Source organism: Fundulus heteroclitus, chromosome 23 (genome assembly GCF_011125445.2).
Source record: "Fundulus heteroclitus isolate FHET01 chromosome 23, MU-UCD_Fhet_4.1, whole genome shotgun sequence".
NCBI classification, from domain to species: domain Eukaryota; kingdom Metazoa; phylum Chordata; class Actinopteri; order Cyprinodontiformes; family Fundulidae; genus Fundulus; species Fundulus heteroclitus.
Window position 1 is genome coordinate 335,766 of NC_046383.1, and position 18,751 is coordinate 354,516.

The 18,751-nt window shown below is 36.6% G+C and overlaps 1 protein-coding gene across 1 annotated transcript in view; it reads right to left on the reverse strand.

Annotated features, from left to right (window-relative positions):
• LOC105924314 overlaps positions 1-993 on the reverse strand; it is a 2,318-nt gene extending 1,325 nt beyond the window's left edge. Inside the window, exons 1-3 of the mRNA XM_036127626.1 lie at positions 937-993; positions 467-814; positions 26-361 (exon numbers count right to left, since the gene is read on the reverse strand). Of these exons, the coding sequence (XP_035983519.1) occupies positions 26-361; positions 467-814; positions 937-979 (727 nt within the window). The 5' untranslated portion in view covers positions 980-993. The remainder of the gene's footprint in view (positions 1-25; positions 362-466; positions 815-936) is intronic.
• Positions 994-18,751: the final 17,758 nt, after the last annotated feature.

An 18,751-nucleotide genomic window follows, 5' to 3' on the forward strand; every position in this document is an offset into this window, starting at 1 on the left:
TTTAAATGCAGCTGCAAAGACATACCTGTTTTCACTTTGGTTCCTTCATGAAGCAAGATGGATTCACATGTGCCCAAAGCGCTGTAGTAGATTTCAGCATCAGATGAGTCTCGGACATATAAACTGTAGGAACAGCTTCTTTCCAAATCTTCATCGCTGATGTTCCTCTGAGTATAAATGATGCCTGGATGGAATCGTTCTGATTCATCTCTGAACCAGAACACACTGGGTTTAGTTCGGCAAATGACTTTTCCTTTGTCCTTGGAGAGAAGTGAACACTGAACAATTACAGTCTCTTCCTGCTGAACTAATTCAGTATCTGGATTTTGTTCCAAGTAGAGAGACTTCTGATGTTTATGATCTGCTTGGTTAAGAAAAATATGGAAAATAACACAAATACCAAACAAACTGTCAGTATGAGTCATTATGTGTCAGTGAAGTTAACAGCCAACAAACAGCATCTCACCTGTCACAGCTAAGAATGTTTCATAGATGAACTTCTGTGAATATGTTGTTCCAGTGTGGCATAAATATGTTGCTTCATCCTCTTTCCTGACATCAGAGATTGTAAGAATATAACGAGACCCCTCCACTCTCACTGCAAAGCGAGAGCCTTTAAATTTTTCACTTACTCTTGTTTTACCAACAACTACACTAGCCACTGATTCAACCATATATCCAAGAGACTGTTTGTACCAGTAAACAAATTTAATGTCTTTAAGGTCAGAGGTATTGCAGTCAAATGTAACATTATCACCAACGTCTACCAGAGTTAAGGAGATCTGGTGGGAAGCCTCAAGAGTATGAATAAGAGCTGTAGAAAAGAAATAAAAACAGTGAAGGCCTTAGTAACTATAGCTAGAAATATTTACGTCTCATATCTTCTAGATTTTTTTTTCTAATAATGTCATTCTTTCTAGAAACAAGCATACTTACGTGCCATGCTGATAACAATCATTGCAACCAGTCTTGCGATCATTGTGCTACAGCTACTTTTTTTTTCTCGTACTGTTGATGTCCTCTTGTTCAAATGGAAGGCTTAGTTTAGGTGCTGTTGAAGTGTTTCCAAAACAGATCAGTGATTGGCTGACATTTTGAATATGCACCACCCACTACATTTATTAAGCCTGTCAGGCCTTTTCGTGTCAAAGGGGGTTTAGGTAGTTTTGGGGTTTTTTGGACTTATATATTATGATACAAATATTTTAAAACATATTTTTAGGAGAGTACATTAGCCACTGTTTCAGCAACATATCTCAGAGACTGTTTAAATGTATAAACACATTTAAGATCATTCTCAGAAAGATTTCTAAGAGCAACCAGAGTTAAAGGGATCGAGTGGGAATCCCTTATCTGCTGGAGTTAGAGATGTAAGATATGGTTATAACAATAAAAGTCCATGTTTAATATTCCGCAAACGCTACAATGTTTTGCTGTAATGAGGTTGTTCTTATAAAATTTTAACTTACTTTCTTACTTTCTTGGGAAGCAGAATAAAAGCTGCCCTTCTCAAAATCATAAAGCCTTATTTGACACAAATAATGTCCTCTTGCCCAAATAAAGGGTTCTGTTCAAAACATTTTATCTTCCAAATGAGCTGAAAGCCTGAAGATAACTAATCCGCTACATATACTCAGCCAAACAGCCTTTTAAACTTTTGATTATTTTGCCTCTCTCCTAATATTTGTTTCTATGACAGAAACTCTGTAAAAGTCTGTTTTTGAGATTTGTTCTTAGTTTATTATAAATACTGTAAAAGACAAACAACAATGTTTACAAAGTAAAGCTAATGTGTCCTGAAGCAGAAAAAGTTAGTCCAAGCTGAGGGGAGAAACTATGAAATAGTTTCAGAATAGGACAATAAAAATCTCAGTTTAAGCTGCAATGTTGAAAAATAGTTTGTGTGGATTTAAATGTAGGTCTCAGACATGTCATGTGTTACTAAATTGCTGCTAAATTAACAGATATTAGATGCAGAGGTTTATCGGTTTGGGGCATTCTGACTCAAATTGGTAGACATTTTAAATGAAAACTTATTCATTTACTGTTACTGCTTTAAATTGTTTTTAACGATCAAGTCCCCTACCCTTTCTAAAGAATTATAATTGACAAATGTTAGTTACAACTTTGTCCCAAAGTGGAATTTATTGGGAGCCATCCTGTAACTTTTAAATGTGTCTCTTGTCCAAAACACCTGAATCAAATGGCTTAGTTACTAACTAAAGTTCTAGAGGATCCTGCAATTATTTGATCCTGGCGTGTTAAAGCAGAGACATATCCAAGAGTCACAGAACAATGGGCCTTGAGAAGTTGAGCTTGACTCTCTTGAGGCTGTCACAATCCTATGGTGTTTGGTTATTTATTAGTTTTTAGGTTCCTTGGATTGTGCACCTTTTAGTTAGTGTGTGTTTTCTGTATAGTTTACCAGTGTTTCATGCCCTTTGGGTTCCCACCAAGTTGCCTCCCCTGTTGTGTTTATTTCTGTTTTGTGTTACTCATGTGTTCGTTATCCAGTTGTTTACTTTCAAGAGTGTTTATGTTCCTGTTTTGGGTTAGTCATGGTATCCTCTGTTAACTTATCTCTGTTAACCTTACCTATAGTCCTGTCCTGTGTTCTGTTTAATAAAATTATTAACCTTTATGATGGCTCTGTGTCACCTTCGCTACATTTGTGATCCTCGACAACCCCAAATCATCACAGATGCATCCATGCCTTACATTTTTATATCTTTTTGTTATTTTAACAAACCTAAAGTGTTCGTACAACTTTCTAATGGGCAACAAACATTTTCCCACTTTAATCTTTTATGCAACTGTCACATAATTCGATAATTAATATTTCTCACAACTTTCTGTTCCTTAACTGGTAGGGTTTGTGTTTGCTTCATTTACATCAAACTCAGATACATTAATTAGATTTTTCAAGTATTATATGTCTCATAAGCTGTATTTTATGTTTATCTTTCAATAAACAAAGCCACATACAAGAGTCACACCAACAGACAAGAGCAGCACAGAGTTGTTTTTCTGCCCTTTGACCGACCGCTGATGCTGTTTACTGAGAAGAGACACACTATGAGCAAGAACCACAGAAGAAAGCAAGTAGAGAGCATGTTGAGTCACCATTAAAGTACTTTTAATGTAGTAGGATTTTCCTCCAAGAGTGTTTTTAAGATTTGGAATATAAGGGGATTTTTTTCTCATTTTAAAGACACAGCCACAAAAATCTGCTCTCTTAAATTTGTAAACTTTACATAGGGTCTCCACCGACTGTACTGTCAGTGTTTTATTGTAATATCTCGCAATGCTTCTCATCCACTAGAAACTGATAGCAAGAAACAATGAACTGTAGCATCTTAAGATAGTCATCTGAGCATAAATATACATGGGTTAGAGCCCATTTATTAAAAGAAATCAGTCTTAAGTACAGTATGCTGACAGCATATTTATACGTTTAGTTCATAATGGACATAAAACAAAGCCTTGTCACACCGGTGTTAAACCATGCCCACAACAACGCTTACGTTTCCATCCATTATTTGAGTTAATCAGAATCAGAATCAAGTTTAATCGCTAAGTAGGTTTGCACATACAAGGAATTTGACTTGGTGTTGATGGTGCAGACAAAAATAAGAATACAATAAAATAAAATAAAATTGAATAAAATGGATATATATACAGAAGCAATATACATTCAGTAAACTGTGCGTTAATGTAACGCAGAAGCTTGTAGGCCTGAACCGGGGAGAGAGACAGAGTCCAGTGTCACAGGCGGCTCTTGGCCTTGTTCATAAGACTGATGGGAAAAAACTGGCGTGAGGTTTTGGTCCTGATGGACCGCAGCCTCCTGCCAGAGGGAAGTGACTGAAACAGTCTGTGACTAGGGTGCGAGGGATCAGCCACAATCTTCCCTGCATGCCTCAGAGTCCTGGAGGCGTACAGGTCCTGGAGAGTTGGAAGATTGCAGCCAATCACCTTCTCTGCAGACCTGATGACATGCTGCAGTCTGCCGCGTGTCAATCACACTCTTTACTACAATTAGTTTTATACTCATAAATAAAAGGCAAAGTATTTTAAACTCAGCACAGTGTTTCTTTGACTTGGAAGAATTACAACTGAAATTTTAACAGGACCATCATCTCCTGAGTTCCAATAGCCTTTAACTTCTCACAGTCATTCATAAAACTATCTCCACAAGGGTTTATATAACTTTGGTTGCAACTTCTAGTCATCACCTTTTCAGATGAGACTTTCCAATACCTCCATCTAACTGCAGTTTTGAAACTAACAAAGCTAATTTTAGGTTGTTGGTGTGACCTCAGAGACCTCTCTAGCGCTCCACCTCATGCCCCTCCTGCTAAAGGGACGGACTGGAAAATTAGGCGGCCCATTAGTTATGGGGTGGAGCTTTTGAATTCACGTGATGTTCTGTACTTTGCCTTTGTGTTTCTGAAACACAAAAGCAAAGTACACAAGTCAAACCAGTGCCATTTTAGAGAGATGTAGTAAAAAAAATTGTTATATGATATTATACATCTACATTTGACTAGATATAGAAGGTAGGTGCCCTTTTTAAATTATTTTCAAGAATCTTTAATGTCATTATGCCATCATAATGAAACATTGGTGAGACACCAGCTCAGAATCCCACAGATCCATACCTCACATATAGACACCAAAAATACATAATGTTTAAATATAGGATGCACCAACAGCACTTCCTGAGAAGTTTAAATCATGCAAATAGTCCTGGTCTAATAAGATTTAAATGTTTGTATCAAAAAAGCCAAACAGTCACTTTACAGAACAATGTAAGTTACTGTGCAGTTGCATGAATGGATCAGACAAAAACACTCCTTGAAAGGTTGAAAATTGTGCAAATAGTCGTTTGTATTGTTAAAACATGAGCAACTTAAGTGTATATTTATTGTGGCAGAATAAGATTATAGCAGATGGTAAAACCTAAACATCTTTACCGATTACTCTAGACACAGAGATGTATTTAAATCGTTTCTTAAACAAATTAACATAGTTTACACAACTTCGCCCCCATCCAACCCCATCAACATTTGGTACATGCACGCTGATAAAATAATTTGCAAAAGCAGTATTTGTCTCCTTCCTCATGCAATGCTTGCTTGTTTTCAAAGCTCAACACTAGTTTCCAGTGAATATTTGTAATACTGTCCACACTATCACATGTTTTTTTTCCATTAATGTTTCTGTGCAATGGATACAAATTATTTCTATAATGTTTCTCATCCTCAATTTCTCCAAAATCTATCTAATAAGCTAAATAGATGTTACAGACTTGAGGTTTTATCATTCTATAAACCCTCTTTGACATGTTTCTTTCAGCTATTCTGACAGAGTTATGGCAGCACGTTTTGTCCAACCACAAAAGTTGTTTACTGTGAAAATATACGTCACAGGCTTATTTTCAACACAAAATTAGGTGTTAAAAAAAAGCTCCCCCAGGGTTATTTTAATGAAAATAAAATTATGTTTTTGTCTAAATTCTTATTACTTTAAATGTCAAATTTGAGACGAGTTTCTTGTTTTTAATTATACAACTTATGTGAAATTGAAATACTAAAATGTACACATTTTTTTTCTTCTCTCATTCCATCATTTTATTACCAAGATAGAAAGATTGTATAAAAAGCAATCTAAAACTGTTTTTTATATTAAGGTTGCAGTTTGGACAGGAAGGAAAGCCTCTTAACACATTCGCATGAGCAAACCACAACCACAGCGGTGTTTAAATTTCCATGCACCATTTTATGGTTGCTTTAGAACTAGGGTGCAAGCTGGTCTGTACACATAAATAAAAGGTAAAACAATCAATAAAACACTAAATACATTTTAAAATTCATTATAAATGTTTGACTTTATTGTTGATTTAAATGTGGAAATTAAGGCAACACTATCAAGGTGTTGCTTTTTAAATAAAGTATTGACAACAATATTTTGAAATTCAAAAACTCTGGAATTGGATTACATTTGTAGACTGCGTGTGACAATGGTTATTTGTATTATTATTTTTCAGTGTGTTATGTCACTCTATCACTGCAGCCATAGGTGTCTTTTATAAAACAAACACATTGTTGATACTGTCTTTTTTCCTCCTTTAAACCAAGTTTTAGATACTAGTCCTGGCCTGATTCTAGTTTCTTTATCTACTTTTGATCTCCTACAGATTTATACATTTCACTGGCAATAATGTTCTGAATTCAATTCAATTAAATTTTATTTGTATAGCGCCAATTCATGAAACCTGTCATCTCAAGGCACTTTACAATGTCAAATTGAATCAGATTATACAGATTGTTCAAACATTTCCTATATAAGGGAACACGTTGATTGCATCAAAGTCCCGACAAGCAGCATTCACTTCTGGAGAAGCGTAGAGCCACAGGGAGAGTTGTTTGCATTGTCCATGGCTTTGCAGCAATCCCTCATACTGAGCAAGCATGAAGCGGATGTTCTAAAGTGCAGAACATAGAATGTTCTCTTTGCTCTCTGCTCCTCCTGCTAAAGTGACAGGCACAATGAGTGGGAGGAGCGTTCTTTAGAAGGTGGAGTTTTAAAATGTTCACTACATTCAGTTTGACAATGTTTTTATTGTGCTCATGTGTCATAGGATTCTTCTACGTTTCCTGCAAGCACCCGGTTCGATCCCCAGTGCCGGCACCCTGGGTACCTGAGCAAGACCCTTAACCCCCGATTGCTCCCCAGGCGCCGCACAATGGCAGCCCACTGCTCCCCAAGGGGATGGGTTAAGATGCAGAAGTGATTTTTTCTATTTTCTCTATTGTGAGATCAATAAAGTTCAATTATATTATATATAATTATATTATAATTATATTATATATATATATATATATATATATATATATATATATATATATATATAAAACAAGATACACTTAAAAACGTCTTATCTAAATGTGTGAAGTCAATCATCCCTATGTAATCAGACACTCACATCCCGTCTCACCTTCACACACACACACCCCTCCTCACACACAAAATCATATACACACATGAACAAATAGACCACCAGCCAATTTCATACAAAGGGAAACTGTTTAACATATGCAAAGCAGGTAAAATAAATAGTGAACACATAGCAATTTCTCCACTAACACGAAATGCAAACAAGATGTTGTCAGCAAGCCATGATGGGAGCTTCATTTCAACATCATTCAGTCAAGAAACACTGCATAGAACAACTTAGACATTGGTTAAAATGTAGAGGCCTTAAAATGAGCGGAAAAACTCCACCTATGACCTGTATGTAAAATTTCACTTATGGCATGGGGCTTTTGAGGTGATGTGCAGAAGCAGTCTTTCTCAGAAATGTGGGGCACCTGACATCTTCAAATTCAATGTTACCCACTAAAGGCCAAAATCATTTTATGGGAGAAAACTTCCTCAGCTCCTCCTAGTCTGAGGCCATGGTTCTCAACTGAATACGCGTGAATTGCACTATGTGCCTTGTGGGTCAGTCTCAGTATAATGTGGAAGAGTTTACACAATCACTGGTCTTAGGAGGTTCACTCCATTACTTATTGGTCCAATGCTATTTTTATTACACTTATTGACACTTTGGATGACCTAAAATAGATAGCATAACATGTTTTTGCATTGATATGCAGATAATGTATAAATATACTATGCCTACAACTTGAATCAAACACCGTGGATACATTTTTACTAAGTGAGATTAAATACTTGTCAATCAGTGTTTTTTTCTTCCCATCTTGACAACTAAAATAAGATAATGTGGCTTGGGCATAGCCAGACTGATCCCTTGGCTTTGGAACAGCCTGCAAATTTACGGTAGATCAGCCTCAACCCCTTGAGACTTTTCTATCTTTTTAAAGACACATTATTTCTCCTTGGCTCTAAGCTTTATACCTGCTATTTAAATATTAATTAACTTTCACTTAATTTTCTACACATTCTGTATTGTACTCTATTTTTAATTCACTTGACCATACTTTTATGGTTCTGTAGTTTGTTATATCAATACATTTATCAGTGTGTCTGCACTGGCCCACACATTGTTATCATTTGTTTTTTTTATGATGGTTGAATATCTTTAACATATTTTTTGCACTTGTTAAATAATTTCATTTGATTTGGTTTGATTATTTATGGTTCAGAGCACAGATAAAATAACACCAATGCATTCCTAGGGCTCTACAACCAATAGGAGACCTTCACTTTAATGAAGCCTAGGCGGAAATTCAACTGAAGAAACTCAATTACTTACATTCATCCAATCAGAGGCTCATTCGCCTCCGACGCAAGCCAATTAGCTTTGAACCACACATCCACGAAGCCCAATCATCATTCAGAGTTAATCTTAAAAGGTCTTCAAATCCACGTCTCAGCCTGCTACCCAGCCAAAGCGCAAACTGTGGTTGCGCAATGTCTGATTTGGACTCACATGACCCTGATTCAACCCACCTCCATCCCCTTCTTCACCAAACTCCATCTGGCTTTTCCATGGTGCTCCTTCAACCTCGTCCCTATCAGAGTGTAATTCCTCCCGGACTCTTACTGCATTCCCTGTCACATCTCAATCACTCCGGCAGAAGACCGCCATGTTGAGCCTGGTTCTGCCAGATGTTTCTGCCCAGCGGGGAGTTTTTCCTCTCCACTGTCGCTTCATGCTTGCTCATCAAGGACAGGTTCATGCAAACCTGTGTTTATCCAAGCTGGACATCTATCTTTCTGGGTCCCTGAGTGAAGCACTAGCATCAGCTCTCGCAGTCTACTGGATCTCACAATTATAGCTCAAGCAGATCATCTCGCCGACCAGCAGTCTCTGTGAACTGAACCAGCTTCGTCTATCTCCATTCCACCACCAGTATCAGGCCTGGGGGAAACATCCGTCTTCTCATACACCTACTTATGCATATTAAAATAAAATTCAGCACTAATGTTTCCTGCTGAGGTCTGAGTGCCAAACTCTTAAAATAATTGTATCAATAAAATTCTTCTAATTGTCTTTTTCTTTCCAGGTCGGTTTTTCAGATTGAAAAATGTCACCACAGCAACCCGATTTTATCAAATTATTTATTTTTGTAATCTTTTTTGACATACAGGTCAAAGCAAAGTCAGTCGCCTAGTCAACATTGAGGAATACCAAAAAACAGAAGAGCAGCATAAAAAGTTATGTATCCGAAAACTCTGACCTGCAACAGATGAATGTTACTGGAAACAGAAATGTTGCTCTACGTTATTACGTATTTTTTATTTTGCATTTCAACAATGGCTGCTCTATTGGCCTCACCTCCACAGTGGCTGGCTCTGTTTCTGCTAATACCAGTTATGTCTCTTCCCGTTCATTACGTTTTCTGTAGTCGAACAGAAACGCATTATGAAAAGGCTTGCTGTAATGTGTATAGGTCGGAAAACATATCTGACATGATTTACATAGATTACAATCACTGTCAATGGCCAATCAGATAATACTAAATTGTTCCCTCCCACTTAACATAATTATATTAGTTTGACCCATCCAATGATCTGCTGTACTCTATGTGCAGTCTCAAGAGGAGTAATGACAAAATGCAGCAAACTGTCTATTTTCTGCTTATGATCATTGTTGGATGTAAGTATGAGTGAAGCTTACGCCTACTACACCTGTTTTGGTGCAACAAAGATTGTAATGTTGTTTATTATTTTAGCACAATATTTTCAGCTGCCTGCACAACATTGATTGTCCAACTAATCATTTTGTTTTTAATTTACAGGTTGCACTGAAGAATTTAAGTTTGAGGTGAAAATTGTGACTGTTGGAGAAAATGTGACCTTGACATGTCCTCTCCAGACCTCTACTCTCTACCAAGACAGTTTGTACTGGATCCGCCTTGTTTCTGGAAACTGGCCTGAATTTCTCGGAGCAACATTTAACTTTGAGTTTGATAGTGTTTCTAAGATTCCTCGCATTCAGACAAAACAAGAGCCAGGAGAATTTCTTCTTCATATTAATGAAGCTCAGCAAAATGATACTGGACTTTACTATTGTATCAAAGTCAGATCACTTGACTTCATATTTATGAATGGAACTTTTCTACAAATTAAAGGTAAAAGTGTAAAAAAAACAACAACTGTTTTTAAACTCAAATTCTTATTTGTGAGTAATTTCCTTCTTGTTGTGTAAATAAAATATGTGATTCTTTTTCAGGACATGAATCTGATGTACCTGTAGTTGTTCAGAAGCCTCCATCTGATCAAGCTCATTCAGAAAACCCAGAGACTCTACAGTGTTCGGTTCTCTCTGGTTCTGACAGGAAAACTTGTCCTGTAGATAACCAGGTGTACTGGTTCAAAGCTGGATCTGATCATTCTCATCCCAGCTTACTTTATCTACAACGAAGCAGTGGAGATGAATGTGAGAAAAGTACAGAGGTTCCCCCTACACAGAAATGTTTCTACAACTTCTCTGAGACCTCTGATGATGGGACTTATTACTGTGCTGTGGCCGCATGTGGACAGATATTATTTGGAAACGGAGCAAAACCGAAGGGTATCTGTAGAACTTTTCTAAACAATGATGATGAAGAGGTTTGTGGGATCAAATCTTTGTAATAATTGATCTTCTTTTATTGTTTGTTAATTTTTTCTAGGTGCCAAAGTACAAGATTTCTACAAACTATTTCTTGCTCCATTATGCTCAGCTCTGGTGATAAGTCTGATCATAAGCCTGATCATTATAGCCATCCTCGTTTACGCCATAAAGAAAAGCAATGACAACGGTAATCAAATTTGTGCATTTTGTATGTAGAAAAGAATTACATTTAAATCTCAATTTTCATCTCTATTTAAAAAAAAATATTTTCTCATTTCAGCTTCAACAGTCCTACTTGTGAACAGTTCTGTATGCAAAAACTGGCCGGTGAATGTCTACACTGCTGTTGTCTTCACAGTAGTGAATGCTGATGATGGTGGAAAAAAGAAGACAAACTCACAAACAAAGCAGATCGGTACTGCAGTTACTGTTTTTTGCCGGAATACAGGTCACACACTGAATAAATCTGGTTAGGTGTAGTTTTCAACTTAGCAAATTCACAAAAAGTAAAAGTCATCATTCCATTAATTGTTGAAGCCATGTAAGTCATTTTGTATAGTTGTTACTTTAGTTAGCATAAAAACCAGTGAAATGTTTTACATCAATTTCAATAAATGTATCAGCTGTGTGTTTTTTAATACAAGGGACAAGTTTCACCAACGCAAAACAAAGATTTTTCATTTAAATACTAAACACAGACACGAGAACAAGATAGGACCGTATTCACTGATGCCACCTAAATGTGGATTCAGTTCAGATCTAATCTGTTTTTTTTACTATTTCTGAGATTGTAGGAATATTGTAGGAAGTACACATAAAAAATCCTGACACACAAATGTTTTGTACTTACTTAAATGTTAAAGAAGATTTGATGCTAGGTTTGCATACTGTTAATGCATGGAGCTAACATGCTACTCCTCTGAACGAAGACTGAGCTGCATGTGTGAAAGTTGTTATAGATGTAAAGATCACCTCACATATGCTGAAAAAATAAAACAACATATTAATAAAAACAAAAATTGCTCCTTATAGTATGCAGGAGCTGAATGTTAATAATTAAATATTTATTGCAATTGATGACAGGCTACTTATAGCTTTGTGTGAGTGACTGTAGTTGAGAAAGCTGTTTCCATTTGTGGTTTCCAGTGGTGGCTGGTGAAAAAGATTATTGGTGGGGCTGATGTGATAAGACAGAGAAACCGAGAGCAGATGCCATCTGTTTGTCTTTATTTATTAAAAGAACAGCTCACCAAATTATAATCTATGCATGTAAATATATGGAAACAAATCAGTGACAGCTCACATTCACAATGACAAAGATTTAAAACTGTAAAATAAAACATTGAAACAAAACATGCTATTAAAAACTATTTTTTTAATGTTAGATTGTTTAAAGTCAATTTATCCAGCTCCATAAAAATATACTTTATAAACAAAGTCAACAATGCATATTAAAACTGTCCAGAACAGCAAATACTGCATAAAAGGAGGGAATTTTACATCGTCTGTCTCTCTGAGTGCCAAATTTCTCAATCACCCTGGTGATGAAATCAGCAACAATGTCCCTTGTCAACTCTTTTTCTATGGAGAGCAGAGCAGGAGCATTACGCCAATCTTGTCCCATGGTGTTTCTAAGAATTGTTTTTGTCCTTTTTAAAGAAGAGAAGCACTTCTGATGCCATCTCTGGCTTGGTGATGAGGATCTTTAAAAGATTTCGCTTCATATGTTATCTGCCTTCAAAACCTAATAGAGAGCCAGTGCAACACTGCAATGCAGGGACAGTTCAGTTTTAAGTCTGGCCTTGTCCAATAAGGGAGGGGCTTCCACTGCAGTGTTCAGGGCTGAATCTGGGAACTTTGTACTGTGTTGTTGGAACAAATCTCCTTGTAACAGAGCAGCACTGATGCAAAGAAGGCCTCTCGTTGGAATGACTCATAATGGTGACACATTCCCATGCAAAGGTGCATAATGTTTTTTATTTTATTTTAAAAAAAGGGTTATATTTAGGTAAATAGCTAATTATTTAAGTCTTTCACTCTGGTGTGCTGGGTGGTGGTTATTTGAGGCTTGTTGGGTCCCAGTTGTTTAAGACACATTGTCCTTGTTATGAAAGGCTACTTTAGCAGTGACTTTAAAGAATTTTGTGGAAGCTGCACCTCGGCTGACATTATCGCAATCTTAACTTACTCTGTGATTCAAGCTTGGACACATGCACAATTTCCGTAGCAGGGGTGACATTTCCAGCTCCCCAAAATCCATAAATTCGGCAACGCTGATTTGCCAAATATTGTCGCCTAAACCATATGTGTTTGGCTACTTTGTTGCACTTTTGGGGTGATGGGGAAAGCTCCCCAGAGTAGAAATAATGCATTATGTCTTTGGAAATTCACTGTTAAATGAGTTAGTTGATGGAAATATTGTTAAAATAATTTCAGATTGGATATAGATGCTATTTAGATTGACATCGATGATACATTATTTAAAATTATAGCTTGATAATATATCCTCCCTCCACAGTGGAGAGGTTGCACCCCATATAACCCAGTCACCACTGGTGGTTTCTGTCACTCTTTATCTGTGAAGAAGAAAGAGATAAGGACTTGTCACCACTGCTTCCTGCAAAGCTACTGCGTTGTGGGTTTTATTTCAATATACATATCTCTTTGTAAATGTACATCAATCTTGCTCTGTGCCTCATTTTCCTCCACAGCTATGTCCAGTTAATCAATTGATATTGCTCTCTTCCCTCGTATGTTGTCCTTTTTGATTTATGAATTTATTACAAGTGTTTCTTGAATGATCTGTTTCCTGTAATTTTAATTTATTCTTGAGAACCTCTGTATATGACCTGGGGGTGAACTTCTAATTGCCTTGTGCTGCCGGAGCATTTTTAATACTTTTGTTTTGTTTTTTGGCTCAGCATGGTACTGCTCATGTTACAAAAACCACAAACAGAAGCAGGAGTTGTAAAACCCACAAAGCAAGTGTCTGGTGTTGTAAAACAATGTATATTACATTCTTAAAATGTACTTAAATGGTATTCACCTTCCTCTCCTTCCTTTTTTTTACTGGACACACCTCCCTGTGATAATAAAAACACAGCAACATGTGCAGGGAAGCTGCAGATACCCTTTCAGTCAAGAGATGTGATAGGCCACTTCCCGCTCTTTGACCAACCTCAGCAGATGTTTACGCAGAGCAGACCTGAATGTCAAGTTCAACCACATACAGTACAAGGAGAAACAAAGCTCACAGGAATCAGCAAATCACTTTATTTTAACAAAGTTAAATAATTGTTTCAGTCCTTAATGAGATAATACTTAATTGCTCTATCAAATATTGGGAGAGAAAAATGCAACAGATTTCAAATCTAACTTTTGCTGTAAATCAATGATATGCTAAAAATAAGACTTTACTAGTCATGGTTATGACCATGACAGACACATGGCCAGATAGACGGAAAAAAAAAACTCTCATACTTCTGTGATTATATGACAGTTTTTCATTCTTTCTGTGTTCATCTCCTATTTGACTAGGCTGACTGTCTATATTATTTACACACCATTTGGTCAAAAACTCATTGGTTAAGGTTTGCTCTTATGGCAAAAGGGGTTGTGAGCACGGCCCATGAACGGAGGACTTAGCGCGGCTGACCCAAGTTTGATTCTGGCGTGAGGTCCTTTACTGCATGTCTTCCCCCCTCTCTGACATCCCCTTTCCTGTCAGCCTGCTTTGAAAAAAAAATGCCACTTGTGCCAGAAAAAGAATAATCAAAAATATTTGGTTTATTCAAGAGGTTTAACATTATTTCAATCCTTGACCTGATTTTAATGTTCAGAAAACAATAAAATTTCACTCATTATTTTTAAACAGCAAGCAGCTTAGAAGCAGGCAACAAAAGAGGTGAGACACGACCGTGTGAGATGCATCACTAGTTTACACATACAGTCAAACCCAAGGTGATGTGGTTACGTACCACTCAGGTGACTGACCAAACATTTTGGAAAGTGGTCAGTTGTATGTTGAGGCAAGTGAAAACCACAATGTTCCAGTCTGGTATAAATGGCAATTTAACCATGTCAGATTATTTTACTTTGTACGTGGGTGAACTTGCTAATTAATTTGTTGTTGTTGTTGTTTTAATTGCTGAGAGGAGTACTGGTATTAAAGGAGATAGCTACAAGTTTAACTCCTCCCGGCCTGTAGGTGGCACACTCACCCACTCTTGTTCCAACCTTAAATTGTACAGTTTGCCAGCCGGTTGCCAGGTTTACCAAATACTGGAGGGGAACAGAGAAGAGAAACGTCAAGCAAGGATTCTTTTGTTGTATATCAATTGCTTCCTTAAGTCAACATCAACGCTCAAATGCTTGACCAATGTTCACCCTCATTCTTTTTAGGCCTGCTTTAATCTGAAAAATGCAACACTAAAAATAAGCCTGAGCGCTATCTGGCAACGCCTGAGCTCCGTTTCACGTGACTTACACCTACTAACCCTATTAGTGCAGAAGGCTTTTGTGTTGACTCGTCGATTCTCCAAACTGAAATTGACTGCTGGTTATTGTAAGATATTTACATTTAACTGCATTATAGACAAAACTTCTGAAATGTATCTAAAATAAGATCTAAATTTTCATTTTAAGTGTAACACAGAGAAATAGCTGTAAATAAAAATGTTTTCAAGTTAATCATTTAAAACATAATTACCAGTTTAAAGTTTGAGGTGACCGTTGAGCAGGGTTTACAGTGAGGTATGAGTCAGCAACTGATCAAGCACAGGTGGTCCTTTATCTCAGGACGATGAATGCTTCTCACCTATGTGCATGTCCAAGGAGGTTAAAACTAGAAAAAACAAAAAGAAGCACGGACTTAAGTAAACTCAAGGGATTTCTTAATATTGCCACATTATATATTTAAAAAAAGACCAAAAACCGCTTGATCATGACAAAATAAGGTTATATATGGCAAGCCTCCATCCTGATAATGTTTTCATGGCCTTTTTGTGGATAAATATAGCCACAGCGCTGAGCGCGATTAGCAGATATAAACAGATGTGACGCCATCTAGCGACAGTATCGCAGAACTATCATAATACCAGTTTACTTAATTAATAAATCTAAATTAAATTATGTCAGCCCGACCCTCTGAAATGCCTCGCAGTAAAGCGGCAGCTTGGCGTGATCAAAGACCAACCATTATTGATTAAATAAACCAATCTAAAGCAACTTTTAGAGCCTCATATCAGAACATTTGCTTATAACAGTCAACTCTGCAGTCACATCTGAGCAATAAGCAGGTTTAGCGTCCGCTTCAGCAAACACCAACGGTCATAATGTATTCCCAGTGACATTCTAATCTTTTCCCTCTTGGAATCATATTTTTTTTGCGTTTTTTTTTTTCTCTCTTTGCTAGATTTTAGAACATTCTTCATTGTTTCGCTAGGCGATGCTAATAGTTAGTCGCTTCCTTGTTTTAACTCTTGCTGCACATGCACAGTACGTACTTCCGTTGAAATTGTAAATAAACACAAACGCCTTTTTTTACTAACAAATTGAGCAAAAAACAAAGCATAGAACACCAAAATAACATCTAATATGCCAGCGGAACCTGTAACAGACTGGCGACCTGTCCAGGGTGCACTCCGCCTCTTCCCCATTGAATACTGGAGATAGGCACCAGCACCCCTCTCAATCCCCCAAAGGACAAGCGTGACAGAAAATAGATGGATGGATGGATGCCAGCAGGACGTGAGAATCTTTCATAAAAACTTTGTAGGCAATCAGAGTGAGCTACTGTCATATAAATAAAAAAAAAAAGTCAAATTGCGTGGCTGTGGACCTTTAAGGCATGCTGTATTATTTTACAACCTAATCAGGTCAACATCTCCAACATAACTCCACAATTTTATTCCTGACCTGTCTGGTCTATATATTGTTCCCAGTCCTGGTTCCTTATTTGGGTTATTATTAGCAGGTTTCTGCAGAACTTAGAAGGTAATACAATAATTTCAATCAGTAAAGATTACAGTAACTCATTTTATGTAAGCGATGGAAACCCAGCGTGAAAGACGAAACAAAGTGTGTTGTTTGTGTTTTGAGTTTAGCATGGAAAGTTTGTGATATTATTTCCACTGTGGTTGCAGAGAAAAATGGCAGTCACAAATAGCCAATCAAATTGTCTTAAATCTGTCCCCGCCCTCCTTCAATGGCAACATTAAATTGAATCGTTGAACGATACTGACGGCAATGTGATCTCACATAAATGAAGCTTCATGTTGATTAATGAGAAGATGCTGATCATTTTTTATGTTCTGTTGACTGTTGGATTTGGACGTAAGTGTGTAAAGTCAGTTTATTTCTAAATCTTCAGCAAAGAATTTTCTTTTCGGCATATTCAGATTTGTCTTTCATTGTTGAGTTAATTTTTTTTTTTTTCATTTTAAGGATGCAAAGATGGTTTAACATTAGAAACCAGAGCTGTTTCTGTTGGAGCTGATGTGATCCTAACCTGTCCACGTCTGAAGTCTGAGATTACTGCAAAATTATTCTGGATCAGATATATTCCGGGAAAATGTCCTGAAGTTCTGGGAGGAACACGTTTCTTTGATATTGTTAATAATGATGAAGAGACCCTTATCACCCATATTAGAGCAAAACAACAACCAGAAACCTTTATTCTGCATATTAGTAAAGTTAATCAAAGTGATACTGGCCTTTATTACTGTATAAAGGCCCTTGATCTTAACCTAACATTCTTGGAAGGAGTGTTTTTAAGAATTAAAAGTAAGGAAAAGTAATTTTGGAACCATGCATTTGTTCAAGAAATAATAAATGACATTTGTGTTTAATAATTTCTGTTTTACAGGAAAAGAACCAAACATTACTGCCATCATCCAACACTTTCTACCAGATCGAGTCCATCCAGAAGATCCAGTCTCTCTACAGTGTTCAGTCCTCTTTAATTCTGAAGATGAAACTTGTTCAACAGATCATAGGGTGTACTGGTTCCAGACTGGATCAAGTCAATCTCTTCCCAGTTTCATTTATGGGAACCATGGCAATGAATGTGAGAACAGTACTGAGGATCATTCTGGACGCAAGTGTATCTATAACTTCTCAGTGAATGTCTCTGCTTCTGATGTTGGGACTTATTACTGTGCTGTGGCCTCATGTGGAGTGGTAATATACAGCAAGGGAATAAAACTGGACATAAAAGGTAAATGATAAGTTTTAAATATATGTGAAAAATGAGGACCTATAATATATTTATAAATAATTTACAAATTATTTATTTTCCATTTTTTTATATATTTTTCCAGAACCTAACGTGTGGGATTTGCAAAAGACGAATTCCATTTTTATTATGTTATGTGCGGTTTTGACTGCAAGCGTGGTTGTTATATTCATCCTCACTTACATCATCAGTAAGAAAACATGTCACTGCTCCAATGGTAACTCATGCTTCATTATATCCACCAAAAAAAAGGTTTTCATAATTTGTCTTTAAAATTAATTTTACTACTTTAATAGATGCTGTGAGTGGCCATGATGATCAGCAATTTCATCAGGTAAAAATCAACAGATGCTTAACGTTTTTTAAGCTTTTAATGTCTGACTTTTCACCAAACCCTTTCATAAATTCGATCTTTCATCAGAGAGATGAAGTGTCTTTGATTTACACTGCGCCCACATTTACCGGAGGGAAAGCTCCAGGAACGGCAAGAAGAAACAAAGTAACAACAGAGGCAGTCTACAGTGGTGTCAGAGGATAAGGGAATGATTATTAATTCATTAAATGTTGTTGTTGTTGGACATTTTTGGCAAATTAGTTTATTTCTGCTTTTTGTTCAACACATTCAAGTAGGATTTGAGCCAGGCTTTACTTTGCCAATGTGAAAATGTAGTTTAATGACAACAATGTTCTTCATAAATATAACTGAACATTGTTTCCCTCTCACTAAACAGTAACCCTATTGTCTGATTCTATGCACAGCAAACCAGTTATTCCATTTTAAAAAGTGTGTGATGTACATCCAAAGTGAAAAACTTTATTTATTTTTGCTGTTGGTGATTGAAATAAATTTACTTGAAAATAAACTATACCAACTAAATTACATAGTGAGTACAAGTAAAAAGATATAAGATTAATGAGATTCAGTGATG